Raw genomic sequence first — 17,738 nt, 5'->3', positions numbered from 1 at the left:
CGAGCTTCCCTTGGGTTCTCTTAATCCGGTTGTTCAGTCTGACGTCACTAGCCGTGTCTGGGTCTAAACTCCGCTGCAGGTCCATATATCAAACGATCATATGGCATTACTGAGAGTTGAAAAACTGTCTAAAGTCTTTCATCTTTAATAAAATGATCAGCGTTCTGCTCAGGTGTAACAATTGAGTTTAACATCCAGGCATCCATGAAAACGGAATTTATGACATTTAAAGGAGTTAGAAGTTAGCAGGGAGTTAGCTCGCTAGCTTCTATCTAAATACAATATAGCATGTCCTGACTGCGGGGTTTTGGAAACAAATTAAAACGTACAGCTCTGTTATCACTTCCAGCATAAATGAAGACAGAAAACTAAACAGCAGTGACGTTTGTAGGGTTACTGAAGTTGGGCTAGCTGGTATATAATGATGTGCTGCGTGACCGCTAGCGACACAGCTACGTTAGCATAATATAAACAAGCTAACTTTTTTTCCACTCGATAAAAGTTACCGTGAGTGTTCTCGGTGGTCAGGAACAAATGTAATCGCATGGCAGGATGCTGTAAAAGGACCAAACTTCAGCCAGGAGAACAACTGAGATAATCCATCCACAATACGAGGTTAGTCATTCATATACTGCTGCATGGGCTGGGCTGTAGTTACATCCTAAGGTTTTAAAAACTGAGCTTAAATAAATGATTAGCAGTAATAAAAGCCGAGAGAGGTCAACAGTGATCACTGACTGTTTTAGGAGCTTTTTGAGATCAAATAGAAGAAAATACATAACATTAAACATGTTAACAACACAAAAGCCATATTAAACGCAGACTACTTTAGACCCGGAAGTAGGATCCGTCGCGTCATCACTGAACAACCGGAATGTGACGGGTGTTCGAAATGCAGAGAGGTGCGCTCGATTTGTCACACGGAGCAGCGCGAGAGTAAAGCACGAGGGAGGGGCTAATAATCGGCTCAGTCATTTTTAATGATCGTTGAAAGCCCAGATCGTAATCGTGATTAAAATTCGATTAATTGAGCAGCCCTAAATATAAGGTCTGTGGGACTATTTTGATGTAGTTCTAAAGTTTTGTCACAGGATGGTGGTGTTTTCTCCTGCATAACATGCAGTCACTCCAGTAAAACGTATACAGAACCAAAAAAAATGCTTTATCTTCAGGATTATGTTCACGTAGCCAGACAGCTAAATATCTATACCTTTTGCTATTAAGTTGTTGCAATGCCAGGTGTATTTACAGCTAGGTCCATATATATTTAGACACAATACAAATACAATTATTGTTATATAATGGACATGGGCATAATGTGTAGAACTTTCATTTGAGGGTATCCACATTCAAATTGGATGAAGGATTTAGGAGTTTCAGCTCCTTAACATGTGCCACTCTCTTTTTAAAGGGAACAAAAATAATTGGACTAATTAGCCCATGTATTTCATTGGCAGGTGTGTGCATTCCTTCATTATGCCATTAATGTGGTGCTTGCATTTAGAAGAGTTCGCTGTCAACAGACAATATGCAGTCAAAGGAGCACTCCATGCAGATGAAAAAAAGCCTTCCTTTAACCTCGAAAACAGAAAAAACCATCAGAGAAAGACAACAGTGGTGGATGATCAACAAAAGCCAACCAAGTGAACAACATTCAGAGGGTATCAATATCCAAGTCCACCATAAAGAGAAGACTACATGAAAGTAAATACAGAGGGTTCGCTGCCATCTGCAAGCCACTCCTAAGCCTCAAGAAGAGAAAGGTTAAATTTAAATTTGCTTAAAAATGAAAAAACAAACAAACAAACAAACAAACCCCAAAACAAAAACAAAATCCATAAAAAAACAACATAGTCCTGAAAAAAACATTTTTTGGCAGATGAATCCAAAATCAACCTCTACCAGAATGATGGCAAAAAATGGAAGAGCTCATGATCCAAAGCATACCACATCATCTGTAAAACACGGTGGAGGCACTGTTGTGGCTTGGGCATGCATGGCTGCCAGTGGCACTCTGACACTAGTTTTTATTGATCATGTGACACAGGACAAAAACAGACGAATGAATTCTGAGATGTTCAGAGACATGTACAAAGAAATGCTCAAATCCAGCTAAATGCAGTCAAATTGATTGGGCGTCATAATACAGATGGACAATGACCCAAAACATATAGCCAAAACAACCCAGGAGTTTATTAAAGCAAAGAAGTGGAATATTCTTCAAATGCATTTCACTTGATCAAGACTAAACTTCAGACAGAAAGGCTCACAAACAAGCTGCTGCAGTAAAGGCCTGACAGTGTTAAAAAGGAGAAAACACAGCATGTGGTGATGTCCATGAGTTCAAGATGTCAGGCTGTCATTGGCAGCAATCTTTTGTTCAACCCACTGAATTAAAGCTGAAAATCTGCACTTTAACTACATCTGAGTGGTTTCATTTAAAATTCTTTGTGGTAATGTGCAGAACCAAAATTATAAAATAAACATTTGTCTCTGTCCAAATATATATGGACCTAACTGCAGTTACTAAGTAAAAGGGAAAATGGGGTTTAGGAAGAGAGACCTACTTTTCTGTCTTTCTGCTTTCCTCCTTCTTTTCTTTTATATCTCTCCTTATTTTTTGTTCTGTTTTTCTGTTTCTTTTTCTCTTTTTGCATTCCTGTTATGTTGCTCTTTCTTCAACTTTTTTCACTTTATATTCATGCTTTCCTAATCTCTTCTGTTTATCTACTACTTCCATTTCTAGCCTTCTCCCTTTTCATCTCGGCTTTGCCTTCGTCAGTTTTTAAGGTAAGCTCCTAAAAAGACACACAAAGCATTTTATTTTCATTTTGAAAAGAAAAAATCTTACAATCCATCATATTATCATGTAACTCAAACGATGAGGTAAAATGGCATTAGCTCAGCGTTTTACATGGCTCGTGAGCCTGATGAGCCTGATCTCCTCCTCCAGCTTTCTCACCATGTTGACAAACTCCTCACCATGGAAAGCTACTCTTTATTGTCTCTTCTCTGTTTCTGAAGCCTTTTCTCTTTCTTTCTTTCTTTCTTTCTTTCTTTCTTTCTTTCTTTCTTTCTTTCTTTCTTTCTTTCTTGCTGCCAGCTCACATCTGAGACAGTCCTCCAAAGCTTTGAAATTTTTCTGGCATTCAGTTTTGCTCTGGTGGTGTTTCGACTTAATTGTTTTCAGCTTGGCCAAATGTTTTTCTACCAGTGCCATCATTTCAAGTTTGAAAATTCAGCTGTCTTGGATGAAGTTTTTCCACAGTGTTCCTACAGAGTTTTAAACTCAATGGTCACCCCCCCCCCCCCCCCCCCCCGCACCCCCCTGCCAGCTTTGCTGTTGTGTTTAGTGACAGCTTCACCTCATTGCCTTGTTTGCACTCTGTCGCTTGGTGTTTTTTGACCTTCTCACTCTCACTCGGCTGGATGCTCAGATTTTCTTTTAAGATCCAACCTTACTTCTCCTTTTCTTTCAGTTTTCTGTCAGTCTCCTCGCACATAGTGTCAAACTGTTTTTCACTGCTTTTACAAAGCTTTCCAAGTCCTGTCTGGCCATTAAAAGTGTCGACACTTTCTTGAGCTCCTTTCCAGCAAATACCTCTCCACACAGCAGCATTTTTTTCTCCTGTCAGCTCCTTGGATTTTTGTTGTTGTTGTTGTTGCTTGTCTTTTTAAGTCCAAAAGGGGTTTGTAGCAAGATGTGCTGCATTTTGCTGGGGTATGTGCATGTAGGTATGCGATTTCCTTAGCCTAAAAAGTTCAAAAATGAAGTAAAAATACATGTTCACAGTTAAATGCAATAAAACTATTTACATTTTGATGAGACCTAACAAGAATCTGTGAACTATGAATGAATATGAACTTTTAGCCAGCTAAACATTCATCACTTATCTTATAAATAATTTATAAAAGTTAATTATCACAAGAGTTTACTTACATGCGCAAAAGACACAGAGGATTTAATGTCAGAGAAATTTTCCATCATTCACAGATTTTTCCACTTTCAGTCCAGTCGCCAACAGTGTCTTCAGCCCTTCAGATTCAAAATGTAATGCCATGTCATGTATTTGATATCTCTCTGAATTTCCAACTTAGTTATAACTAAAAATATATTTTGCATTCAATTTGAACCCATATTGTGGACGCGGCGGATTTTTGTCCCAGATGTAATAAATTCCCTCCAAGGCATCCTGATAGATCACATTTACAAGAAATTGACAGATTTTTGACCGGTGACGCTGGAAGCTCAGGTAACACTGATAGATGAAATAGAACGGCGCACAACTTGTTTTGGCCACTAGGTGGCGATAGTACTTCAAGAACAGTACATTGGGGGTTTCAGGCTGTGGAAATTGGGTGGAAAGGCTTTCCAGAACAGCTGTTAGTAATGGTTTATATATACATTTCATTAGGAAACGCTCTCATTAGAAAACGTTCGATGGTTACTCTATCTGTACCAACATACAGTGTCGATTACGCTTATGGTCCATTACAATTTAGAGCCAAATATACATGTATTTGAGAGGTTTAGTAACCGTTAGGTAATCAACCCAAACAGGAAAATAAGGTGTAACAACATTGACAATTTTAATGTATTACAATACCCAGTATTTAAAATCAAGTCCAGACTGACCCACTGCAATGTAATAGTGATATTTTTATCACTCCTCATTACTTTTGGTCCTTTAAGTGTACTTCGTACTTGTCTCTGTGTGCACCTTCATGTTTAAACAAGGATAAATAAGTAACAAGTGTTTCTCGCAGCAGGTTGCATAAATGCTGAGATGCAACAAATGTTTCCAGACAGATTTTCCTTTCCTGCGGCCTCTCGTTTTCTTCATCAAGGTGAATGATTACCTCTGAAAGGAAAGATTTATGAAGGGGAAACACAACTGAGGCGGCTTTCCTTGGCTGCATAATGAATTTTTCATCGTAGGCCTTCAAAACTGCTACTCCATGGTTGTACCGGCTAGACAGAGAAGATGTTCAGTGACAGCTTAAGGGGTCCCTTCTCTGAATGAATTATAGCTGATTCTTGTATTCTCACACATTTCATTGATCACTCTGACATCTGCTTTTTTTCACAAAGGCTCTTACCCCAGCTCTCTACTCTCTGTATGGCCCTATAATCGCTTCCTCCAACTTTTAAGTTTACATTTAACACATAATCCTGTTTTAAAGCTGCTCAGTTTGAACACTTTTTTCTTTGATATTGGACAATATCCTCTGTCCTTCCTTCCTTGATACTGAATCAACCGACATTAATGTTTCCAAAGAAAGTTGTTTAAATACAATCATCATAGGCATGAATGTCATGGTAATTTTTAATTTATTTGAACTGTTCTTTCCCCAGGATGGATAGATAGCAGTGACGTTCCTTAATTTGTTTGGGAACTGCTTCTTTTAACAGACTTTAAATGTTTGGGAACTGAGAAAACCACTTGCTGCATTTCTGAAAGCCAAATGTTTTCCCCATTTCTACTGAACAGCTGTTCAACACTTCAGGGCCTCCTTTGTTGTAATTTTTATTTCATAATGTGTGCAGTGAAGCTCCTCTTTATTACTTCACAAAACAGCATTTGCTCATGGATAAATTGTACACATTGTACAGATAAATGATCACACACACACGCAAAGATTGAGGTTATGGTGTTTTATTGATTAGTGTTGTTGGCAGGGTCTAAGCTGGGAGTCACAAAAATAAAGATTAGATTGGAAATCTTGGTTATGCCAAATAAACAAAATCATTTTAACTGATGTCGCTGAAGTGAAATAAAGGATAGAAGTTAATGAGTGCAATAACTAACCCTTTTATCTGTGTTTCCTTTCCCTTGTGTAAGTATACAAGTAAGTATACAAACTTATATTTTCAATGATAGCTTGTCGGTGAATTGTTTTCTATTTAAATAAAGTTCACAATATTTGTAAATTTATCTAGTACTAATAAAGTTTAATATTAGCAATCTGATTGTGTAATCCATTAGTTTAGCTGACTTTTTAATAGCAGTCCACAGAAGTTCAGCCAGTTCACATCAGAGGATGCTAAACCCACATGCCACCTCAGATCACAAGTGGTGTTTTGTGGTTTGTGATGTTTGTCTAAAAAGGCTCTATAGAAATAACATTTTACTTAATTACTTTTTAGTTTGCTTTTTAATGTTTTGTCCAAATTCATTGAAGCCATCCACAGGACGGGCCACAAGCCAGTGTCAGTCCTAGTGTCACTCCTAGTGTCAGTCCTACACCCAGATAAAAGGGCAGGACTACGTCAGGAAGAGCATCCGGCTTAAAATCTTTGCCAAATCAGACATGCGGATACAAAGACCACAGATGAGGTTCATCGATGGAGTGATGGAGGAGATGCAGAATGTTGGTGTGACAGAGGAAGATGCTTGGGACAGGGTGAGATGGAGGCAGATGATGAGTTAATCTCTAATGCAGGTTTTTGATGCGTCCTCGATCCAGCACAGCTGATTTAAATGGCTAAATTACCTCCTCAACATGTCTTGAAGTTCTCCAGAGGCCTGGTAATGAACTAATCATTTGATTCAGGTGTGTTGACCCGGGGTGAGATCTAAAACCTGCAGGACACTGGCTCTCGAGGCCTGGAGTTCCCTACCCCTGCTCTAACAGGAGCAGCCAAAAGAAGATGCAGCTGAAAGAAGACCTGCTGGTCTGTACTTCATTTCCTCCTCCTTTAATCCAACTGCCAAATGTTTTGGCATTTTGTGTTTCAATCTTTGATTAAAATATTTGAAATGATTTTATTTGATCAGTCCGGTGTGTGTGTGTATATATATCCATGTATGAAACAAATTTATTTGGTCAAGATATTTCTTGGCTTAAAATATTTGAGAACGTGCTATGACCTGCTGTCAGGATGCTGTAGTAACAGAGAGTTGGAGCCACCCCGAGCAAATGGAAAAACAATAACAAAGGCATGCATGAGTCCAAACACTCACAACAAAGATGAACAGTACACTTATTGTTGGGCACATTCAGATTCTACATTGCTAAAATATATTATTGTAAAATTGTGTGACAGATGGACAAACAGCATCATTAAAAAAACTGGTACAGAAGAGGGCAAAATCAAGCCATACGTCATCTTAACCACTTTTCTAGTTCAGGGTCAGAGGTGGACTGGGGCTTGTCTCAGGTGTTACAGAGCGAGAGGCGGGGTCCACTCTGGTCAGGCTGTCAGTCTATCACAGAGATTGCAAAAATCCAATACATCAGTATTTGTTTCTGTATAAAACTGTTTAATGCACTCCAGTATTTACATATCAAATCTAGAAAATATGCACAAAATAGCAGTGATTTGCCCCTCATTCAGTTTTGTGCCATAGCCCTTATTATATACAATCCCAGGCCATTAATAATCAATCTTTAAATAGGACACATATAGTATATAGCTAACATATCACAATGCAGACCGACCAGACGATTTACACAACATACCAATATCACAATCTTTTTGAAAAAAATCAACAGCAAACACATGTTAAAATATTAATCTGTATGTAATTACATTATGTTTGTGCCAAGCAGTTACCAGTGTAACATGAGGTTAGAATACAGTACAGTTTAAGACTTACAGCTTGGGGCTGGGGTCGCTTTCTGTCTCGGTTCAATCAATTAACAAATTAAGTTGTGTCAGGAACTAATGAGAAGACCATTGATTTCTTTGCCCAGTTGATCCTGAACTGAGAGGGAAACAACCCCAGCCCAGATGTATTCGAGGTCAGGCATGTGTGTTTGTCTACATTTGGTAATGAAGAAAAAGAAAAAAAAGATGTATTCAGAATGGCCCGGATGTCTTTACTGCTGTGTGTATTTATTACATTTCAATAAATAAACTTCTTTTAACTCTTTGCAGATTTTTATTTTCACCTTTGCAAAAACTACTTAAAATGAAAATAACTTTACTCTTCTTGGTGTCAGTAAAACATTTGTTAGAGAAAATATAGCATTCAACTGAAAAAATTAGACCTATTTCACGTCAAAAAAAGCAACACTTGTTACGGGCTGTGCTCTTGCTGCTATTAACAATGTTTTGGCATATTTTTTTAAGCAAAAAGCCTGAATGGCACTTCCGCTTCTTTTCTTTTCGCACACACAATGATACATTTGTTGCACTCCTTCCAAACACACGAAAGACACAAGTTTGAGGTTGAAATTGTGCCGAACACAAATTGACTGAACCCTGAACCCACAGTCTCCTTCAAACGGTAAATTCATAATAACCTCTGAAGGTAAACTGTGCCTACACACTCCTCCGTTTCCTGTGAAACTTGGGGAAGATTGACTATCCTGTTGCCTGTTATATCCTCTCATGCTCATGGGGTGCTTGTAATTATGACAAAACACCAGCTTAGACTAAGTTCTGATATACTCTCCTTCATTTAGAGGAGTTTCAGAGACGTCTCCCTTCAGAAAATGGTTGTAGGATTTTACTGCTGTCACCCTACACTACAGGCAATTGTGCAGAAATACTTTCATCAGGCTGATGTCTCCATGAATAGGCACCATTGGATCGAGGGAAAAGAGGCAGAGAAGGTCAGGCCATGCAGACAGCTCTTCTTCTGCCTTCTGTCCCACTGGTTGATACTCTTGACACCAACATCCAGCAGACATGGAGACAAAGAACGAGTGGAGATTAGCTTGTATGGTGAGTGTGAGCCAATGTAAGGCTTAACCAGAAAACGTAGCACACGTGTCCAAAAAAGTTTAGTGTAACACAGAGGGCTTCTGCATGCCAAGTATCATTGCATCGGAGCACTGGATGTATGAGTAAAGCGGTTGTCAGACAACTCTGACTGGCTCAAGATGAGGCTCAGTTAGTGAAGGCCCGGGTGACTCATCCAGCCGGGCGGTCAGGCGTCTACCAAGGGAGGAATAAAAGGGATACAGTGTCTTCTGTGCCTCTAATAAGCAACTCATGGTGGTGGGGGCAGTCGCACATCAAGCAGGCTGTAGGCAAAAATGTTCCAGAAAACAGCGCAGAGCACAAACAAGGTGTAGACACAGAAAAATATCCAAAACAGGGACTGCTCCTGGAGCCGCTGCTCATAGTTCTGCAGAACAACCACACCAAGCGTCAGGCCGACCACCACTCCTCCCAGGTGAGCTACAAAGCTGGGATTCGGGCATGGAGGAAAGGCCGGAGGGTAGAACCGGAGCCATACTGCTCGACCAAACTCTACACTCACTGTGGACAGAAAGGAGAAAGGAAGACATAATGGCAGCGAGATGTGAGCATGTAGGTGACAACAGCAGCACTTTATTAAAAATAAACAGTCCTGACTTTGAGGTAGATGAGCTATGATAAAAAAAGAAGGATGTCGAGATGTCTTAAAATAAGACATAAAGCAACAGTGAACCTTTGTTATACAAGTTTCAATTGCTCTCATCCTTTCTCTTGTGTATTTGACTTGATCTGCTCCTAACAACCTTCTAGTGGAACTGGGGGTAAAAAATTAGACAGTCCTTGTGCTGCTGCAAAATTACATTCTGAAGTTTTATGCAAAGTTATTATGAGGCTTCAGCTTCAATAGCCAGGATTATGCAAATCAAGTGGATGAGCATGTTACACACTCAAAGTCAATATTAGTGCAACTTTCCCTCTTGGGGTTTCACAGACATATTTTGCTACTGCGTTTATGTGGCAGGATAGTAACAGAAAGAGGGAGGATTTTTATTTGATTTAAAACTGACTGGAAGCAACTCACCCAGCTATTTGGATGGAGTGTGTCAAAGGTTACGAGCAACAGAGGAAATTTAGTTTAATTTCAGTGAATCTGGCACGACTACAGTTTTTGATTCACTGCTTGTTTAGTTGTTGTTTTCTGTTTTTGGAGAAAATCACTTTGAACTTGTCAGATCTGGGTTGCCTGGAATCCCATCTAGCCTTGCAATGAAGTTTGCTTACATCACCCCATTGCAGTGCATCACAACAATCATAGTGTCTTAGCAGCGAGAAATCCTTCATGTGCTGAAGCTCCAAAGCCAGAAAGCTTATTATTGTAGCATTTGGAGAAAATAAACACTTTTTTTTTTCAAGAACAGGAACATTTGTTTTGACATAATTAATTTCTGGTGCTGAAGTAGTAACACAGCAAAACTTTTCTGTTGAACGAGAAGTGTTAAGAGTGGGAGTGTGGCATATTTATTCAGACTTACTGCAAACCAGAGCCATGGCCATCCGAAATAACTTAAACTGACACTTCATTCCTGACCAATTCTGCAAAGAAGAGAAAGAGAGAGTGGAGAAATCATAATGAAACACATTTCTGATGATAAAGACAGAACTAACTCTGCTAGAAGAGAAAGTCCTCCTTACATACACACTCACACACACAAACAGACATGCATGACTACCTGAAATGACCTTAGATTGTGCCCTTTGTCTGAATTCACGTCAATTTTAAAGGCTCCAGAGACACTCTGACCCCCAGTCTGTTCTTGCTGTGTTAGATAATAAGATTTCAATGGAGAGGAGGAACACAAACTCCTCCATACTGACCTCAAGAATGCTGTGAAGGATGTGGCAGGATACATAATGAGAACCCCACTGCACATAATAGAGGTTCACCTTGACTGATATTTGCTACATGTGTCTAATGACCTGCTGAATGGGTTAGACCAAACAGAGTAGGCATAGAAGTCAAAGGACAGCAGAGTGCATTGAGATGGGATGCATTTTATTCGCACTCTGTCACGTAAACATGTGCACACGCTCAGATGGTTTTCTGATCTTTGAAGGAATGGGAGAAAACTGACGGTGAGGAATGCATGGCATCTGTAGATAAAGCGGCACCTGTCGAGGGGCCACTGTAGGCTACTTTGACGATACGACAATGATGTGTAGAGACAGGAACACTGAGTGATGTGGTAATCACTGATACACATGTGCGCACACATAGCATGTGCATGTAAATGGAAAACTTACCATTACTACATTGGCTAAATGTGCAGAGACCAGGGCGTAGACTCCCCCAGACGAGCCAACCACCGGTGCCGTCATATCCGTGACAGACACGGCCAGAGACCCTGCAGTGATGATAAAGGCCACATGTCAGTGAAAATTTATAAATAAATGATGACATCATTTTACTGTCTGATAATTCATTGAAGAATGATCTTTTCAGTCAATCTTTGTTAAAACCTTTGTTTAAAAAAAAAACAAACGCTGGGGGTTTTCTTTCTTTTTCAAAGCTGCCACTGAAATTTGAAGTAATGATCAAAGCCTAGGGGATATTTAAAAGGTGAAATTAGACAGGTATCCAAAATAGTGAAATATATAGGATTTCATTCAACCACACCTAAGAAAACTTTCAAGCGATTCAACTCCCTGACTTTCCTTAGGATTAATTCAGTTTAACTCTATTTAACAAATCTATCAATTATATACTTTCTGTTGAAAAAAAAAAAGTACTTTGAATCTCAGCTTTTAAGCAGGCAGTCACAAAAACTACTTTATTACTAGAGGAAAGACAAACTTAACCAAACCACTGACTGTATCACCGGCAACCTCTGGGGTCAGTGTGAAAGCACAAAAAACTGCAATTACCCAAAAGGCCACTTGAGGACGGCTTCAAAAGCAACTCAGTCAGACCCCCACAGACTCCTCTGTAAAAATCCCAAGTTCAACGCAAAAAGAAACATGTCTGCAGTCTAAATGTTTTGGTCTCTGTAGCCTCTGTTCCTTTACCTTGAGAAAACTATACGAGAGGCTTTTTTTTTTTTTTTTTTTTTTTTTACAATTTTTTTCATATCTATAAATCCTCCCTTTAAAAACTATTTTAAAGTTGCCACTTTGAATCATAGGTATGTGCATGCTGTTGCTTCTTGTGGCGGAGGTGTGGTCCCTGGCTCAGCTGCAAGGGAGGAGCGGTGCAGTGAGCTCAATGGGGCGGTGCTGGGGAGGCAGGTGAGAACACAGCTGGTGGCGTTTGGACTGATGATGGTCTTTTTTCCCCTTTTAGACGAGAGAACTGGTTGTTAGAAAAGCTGAGACCAGCGCTGACCAGAGTGTGGGTTGTTGCACAAAGAGCCCTGAATAAACATGACATCTGGGAGCATAAACAGTGTCTGTGCAGAGTGCATTCTACACTTTTTAGCATCTGGTTAGGTATAACAACCTAATGCCAGCAACTGCACTGACCAGCTCAGCAACACCAAAAGGCCTGAAAAGTTGATGATTGCAGAATTGTTTCCTTCTAGAGAGATTGTCAAGGTCTACAATCAAAACACTTTCATGAGTGTAAATAACTGGTACTTATAGCCTCTTTCTACTCAATTTGAGCACTCAAAGCACTTTCTACTGCAAGTCACAAACATTCATACAGTGTTTTAACCTATCTATGACTAAGCGTCTTATCTAACAGTGCACACGCTGAGGGCAGCTCTTGCCCAAGGATGCTTAGACATGGGAACTGGAGGAGCCGGAGATCGATCTACCAACCTTCTGATTGGTAAACAACCACTACCAATGTACTGTAACGACAGAACATATCGCAAACTACTGGTTACACTCAAGAGCAGGAAGATCATATTAGACTTTCTAAAAGAGCCCTGCACAGGTCTGGGAAAAAAAATATTTGGACAGATGAAAACTGAGCTGGTGGTGGAAGCGGAACAGCTCATGATCCAAAACATACCAGACATTATTTGTTAAACATGGTGGAGGCAATGTTATGGTTTGTGCATGTATACCTGCCAATAGAAACCAGCTAACTAGTGTTTCTGATGTGACTGCTGATAGATGCAGGAAGATGGATTCTAATGTGTAGAGGCCAATATCACCTACTCAGCTAAATGCTGCAACGCTGATTGAGCTACAGAGCACAAATGGATAATGATCCAAAAGCAAAAGCAATCCACAAGTGTTTCAAGACAAAGAAATAAAATCAAGTCAGTCACCTGATCTCAACCCAAAAGAGCATGGTTTTAAGTTGAAGATAGAAAACTGAAGTTAGAAAGTCCGACAAACAAGCGAAGGTGGCGGCAGTAAAGGCTTGGGATAAGTCCTCAAGGAAGGAAACAGCATCTGGTGATGTCCATTTGCTCTAGACTTCAGGAAGTCATTGATTATAAAGGAGTTTCATCCAAGTACTTAAAAAATCTTTATATTTGAAATTATGTTAGTTTTGTCCAATTACTCAAAATTACAAACATTATGTCATCTTAGAAACTGTACATATGCTGCAAACTTTCTATAATATGACAGAATGCTACATGGTACAAGACTTTCTTGATTTTTGTGTCACATATTTCAGTCTTGAGTTTTAATTTATTCAAGAGGAAATACTCTGACAATATGTCTAATTTAAACTGCTTTCACACCAGCTGTGACCATTCGTGTACTGAATATCTATTGTGAATAGCATTTTGGCAGCTTTGCTATTAGCTATTTAATGTGGGTGTATTATATACAGACCTCCGTGAACTGAGGCTTACTCATACCGTAACAGCACACGCTATAATTTAATGTAAGACAAAAGCAATCCAAGCAAATTGGGCAGCAGCAAGGAGCTGCTCTCTTTTGTGCAACTGGTGGCAATTCATTGCATACACAAAAGATCCAATCACGCATAGCAAAGTTTAAACATGCGGACATTCAGAGGGTGAGACACATTTGTTCTCACAGCACTCACTTTACAAGAGATGGAATAAAAGGAAACAAAAAAGGCAGACATGTTTAGCTGGGCTATTCAAATGTCCAAACACTTACAGTATCTGTTATCGTCCCTTTCCTCTCACTCATTTCCTTTCTTCATTTACACTTTGCTTCTCTTTTCCTTTCCTTCACTTTTTGGCACTGAATGTTTACTGTATTGATGCAAAGTACATAACACACAACTGCCCACACTATGAAAGAGAGCACAAGGAGATGCAGATAAATATTCTCACATTCACTCTGTGTTCTTCCACTCTTGTTCTCAAAGTACGAATACGGATGCATATTACATATTTCTCCTTTAAGCAATACACAATAAAATGTGCATCATATACTCAAACGCATAGAAAATCTAATGGGGTTATTCTCCACCGTTTCTCTTCACCATCTTGATTTTGATACAGATGCTTTATTAACTTTCTATAGATGAAGATTCGATTTTTTTAATGTCTGGTACTGGTTCCAATAAATTCAAATTAAATTTTTAAAATGGAATGGAAACTCTTGAACTGGATATTTTCTATAATTCTGCACCTTTGGCCAATCCCATAATGTTTAAATTAATGTTAAAACCCAGTTTGATCAATGCTCAGTTTTACTTTCTCCTATATTTCTGTTGCTATTGCTATTTCTCCTTGATGTACAGAATTTATTACACCATACTTTATCATTCATACATGCCTTATTCCAAAAATGTTGTAAAATGTGAATAAAAAAAATAAATAAAATAAAAGGAGCATCTTAGAGAAGCAGATGTTCACCAGTTTGTTGAACAACTTTAGATTGATGCCCCTCAACATTTTGAATATCTCATCATCTACAGTACATAATATCATCAAAAATCTGGAGAAATCTCTGTCCACAATGGATAAGGCCAAACATTGGTATTTGATGGGAAAAGCATGGGGCAAAACATGAAATATTCTGTCACTGAAATCACTGCATGGACTCAAGAATTACTTCCAGTAATTTCCACAAATGTTATACTATCCACAAATACAGGTTCAAGCTCTAGCATGCAAAAAAGAAGCCATATGTAACATGATCCAGAAAAGTCACCGTCCTGTTTGGGCTAAAGGTCATTAAAAATGCATTGAAGCAAAGTAGAAACCAACAAAAATGTGACATTCTTTTTAGAAAACATGGATGCCATCGTTCAGACTAAGGAGGAGATGGACCAGCTTGTTATCACCGCTCTGTTCAGAAGCCTACATCTCTGATGATCGTGGCTCAAGAGTTGGGAGTTCGCCTTGTAATCGGAAGGTTGCCGGTTCGAGACCTGGCTCGGACAGTCTCGGTCGTTGTGTCCTTGGGCAAGACACTTCACCCTACCGCCTACTGGTGATGGCCAGAAGGGCCGATGGCGCGATATGGCAGCCTGTCAGTCTGCCCCAGGGCAGCTGTGGTTAGCCTCCACCAGTGTGTGAATGGGTGGATGACTGGGTGTGTAAAGCGCCTTGGGGTCCCTAGGTGGGACTAGTAAAAGCGCCATACAAATACAGGCCATTTACCATATCTAATCCTTTACTTTTAAACACTGGCACCCAACCTAACAAACAAAAAAGAACAAATAAAAAAAAGAACAATTGAAAAACAAGATAATCAGATTCCTACCCTAACAGATCTCTCTTTCTCTCTCTTTCACGTGCACGCACGCACGCACGCGCGCACACACACACACAAACACACACACACACAAAGAGCAACTCCACCTTCTAGTTCCTGTGTTTTGGAAGTGTGTCTCTGCAGGGTGACCTCCATCTCTGTAATTACCTTGGTTTAATAACATTATTTTAGCAGTGTGCTTCTGTGTGCACATAATCTCACACACACAAACACACACACAGACAAGGACACGGTCTCTCATAGTCATTCAGCAGGCCCCAGGAGGCCTGTAGGTTTTACAGTTGAAAGTGGCAGCTCATTTTTCCTGGCTCTTCTTCCAAACTGCAGCGAAACAGCCAGACACATGAGGAGAAATAATAACGCACATCAGTGCTCATAATGAGAAAAATCAACAGCTTGGCTGCATGTTGAGCCAACTGAATATACCGAGCCTTTACAGTAGTGTTTTATGTGTGTGCCCTTTGTAAGTGACCCCCATGTGCCCATAGTCAAGTCTTTGACTTTGTGTAGCTGCTTTATTGTCTGTGTGTCTGTTTTGTCTCGTCTGAGTCTTAGTTATCATTGTCCACTGCTGCACCTGTCTTATATCCTTTGCTCTGAAAAGCCACTTCTTGTCTGTTTTCCATAAGGGGAGCTATGACATTAAAGTGTCAGAGTGTGTGTGAGCCCTAGAGGGTCAGACACCCTTTTCTGAGTCATTACTTGACCTCTGAACTATGCCTTAACCTCTGTATGTGCCAGCTGAGCCCTTTTCTGTTTGATGCAATATTTCCTCACATAGTAACCTATGTGAGGAAATTATGTCATTATGCAGCAACAGAGTAGCTGTTTGTCCCCTAATATATAAGGATTAAGCTAAAATGTTTAAATGGCCTCAAATCAAACAAAACATGTAGGGAATTCAAAGTTTTTTGTTAATATTCATTATATTTGCCTCCCCAGAACCCAGACCTCAACATTTATGGAAGCAGTGTGTCATCTTGACAGAGATGATCCCATGACAGAACAGAGAAGAAACAAAGATATAGAGCTATCACGTGTTCTTCAAAAAATCTGGAGAACTGTTCCTCCAGAGTACTTAAAGAAACTTGCATGAAAGCTTTTCTAAGAGAGGCCAGACCACGTGGAAGAATTCAATTCAGTTCAGTTCAGTTCAGTGCAAATTACAACAACAGTTGCCTCAAGATGCTTTATATTGCAACACAATATAACCGAGAAAACAAAGAAAACCTCAACAATCCAACGACCCACTATGAGCAAGCACTAAATAAATAAAGGTGGTCTTACCAAATATTGATTTAAAGCTTGTTAAAATTGTACACTCTGTTGTTCTGAAGAGAATTGTTCGTAGAGTTGTGATACAAACAAAACCAAAAATAGAAAAACTGAAAACACTTTTGTATACACATGTATGTCTACACTGAGTTGAATTGAAACAGACTCAGAAACTTTATTGTCATTGTAGCAATGAGAAATTAAACAATGCAAAAGAAGAATAGAAATTAGAATAAAAATAGTCAATTATTCCTTATTGTGCAAATTCCCTGCTGACTCGGCCTCAGGATGTCTAGAGGCAAGAACCAAGCGCACCCAAATGAGCGCACCAGTGATCATGTGCACATCACGCAGAGGGAGAGTGAGGGACGAAAAGCAGCAGCAGAGCATGGCAGTTGTATCGCAGTTTGTGTGATTCCGTGTGCGTTAATGAGACTGTAAGTGTTATTGCCTTTGACAGGTTAACTGGTATGATAATAGTTATAGTTGTTTGTGTATGTTTAAGCTAAAGTTATGCCTCAGTACACTGCTACCACGTTAGTAGGTTTATTTAATTATTTAATTAATAAGCACTAAGTTAATACCAGTGGCCAGAATCTCCCCCAATGATTATATCCCGCGGTTAAAGGATTTTTCTGTTGTTTATTGTTTAGTTTAGCTGTTGTTAGCTTGCCACATGCTTGCCTTAGTACTAGCAACTGGGAAGATATGTGCTATTTAGCCAACTTCTGGTCTTACGGCGACCCCTTGTGGACATTGTAAAATATTGCTGTGTCTGAGTAGATGATGTGTTCTGATTGTTGTTTGGTTGTCTTTGAGCCTGCTAATTATAGTGTTACCTGTTTCTGTTTCCAGACAACCATGCTTATAGTCACCGATACTGCACCTGCCACAATTATCAGTGCATATCTTCTGTGAAGCTTCATTAAAGACAGTGAACTAAACTCCTGGACTGCTGCAGTCTTTCTGACCGAAGACTTAGGCCAGACTTGTATACCCAGTAGGGCTGGGCGATATGACCCAAAATTCATATCTCGATATTTTTTAGCTGGATGGCGATATAAGATATATATCTCGATATTTTTTTTTTAAAGCCATAAAGTAAGAACAAAAAGAGAGTTCTTAGTCAAAGCTGTGTCCCAGATGTCACACA

At 39.5% G+C, this 17,738-nt stretch overlaps 1 protein-coding gene across 2 annotated transcripts in view; it reads right to left on the bottom strand.

Moving 5' to 3' along the window:
* Positions 1 to 5,641: 5,641 nt before the first annotated feature.
* Positions 5,642 to 17,738, bottom strand: part of rhbdl3 (rhomboid, veinlet-like 3 (Drosophila)) — a 72,119-nt gene continuing 60,022 nt past the window's right edge. For both annotated transcript variants that reach the window (XM_085459652.1, XM_085459653.1), the window contains 3 exons: positions 10,955 to 11,055; positions 10,186 to 10,246; positions 5,642 to 9,214 (listed from right to left, as the gene is read on the bottom strand). In XM_085459652.1, coding sequence (XP_085315778.1) covers positions 8,943 to 9,214; positions 10,186 to 10,246; positions 10,955 to 11,055 — 434 coding nt within the window. In that variant the 3' untranslated portion in view covers positions 5,642 to 8,942. The remainder of the gene's footprint in view (positions 9,215 to 10,185; positions 10,247 to 10,954; positions 11,056 to 17,738) is intronic.

This window comes from Copadichromis virginalis, linkage group LG6 (genome assembly GCF_057382275.1).
Source record: "Copadichromis virginalis isolate Kocher_CV1m ecotype Utaka linkage group LG6, C_Virginalis_male_GT1.1, whole genome shotgun sequence".
NCBI lineage: Eukaryota > Metazoa > Chordata > Actinopteri > Cichliformes > Cichlidae > Copadichromis > Copadichromis virginalis.
The sequence above is the reverse complement of the archived record's forward strand: the minus strand, read 5'-3'. Positions and strand labels throughout refer to the sequence as shown.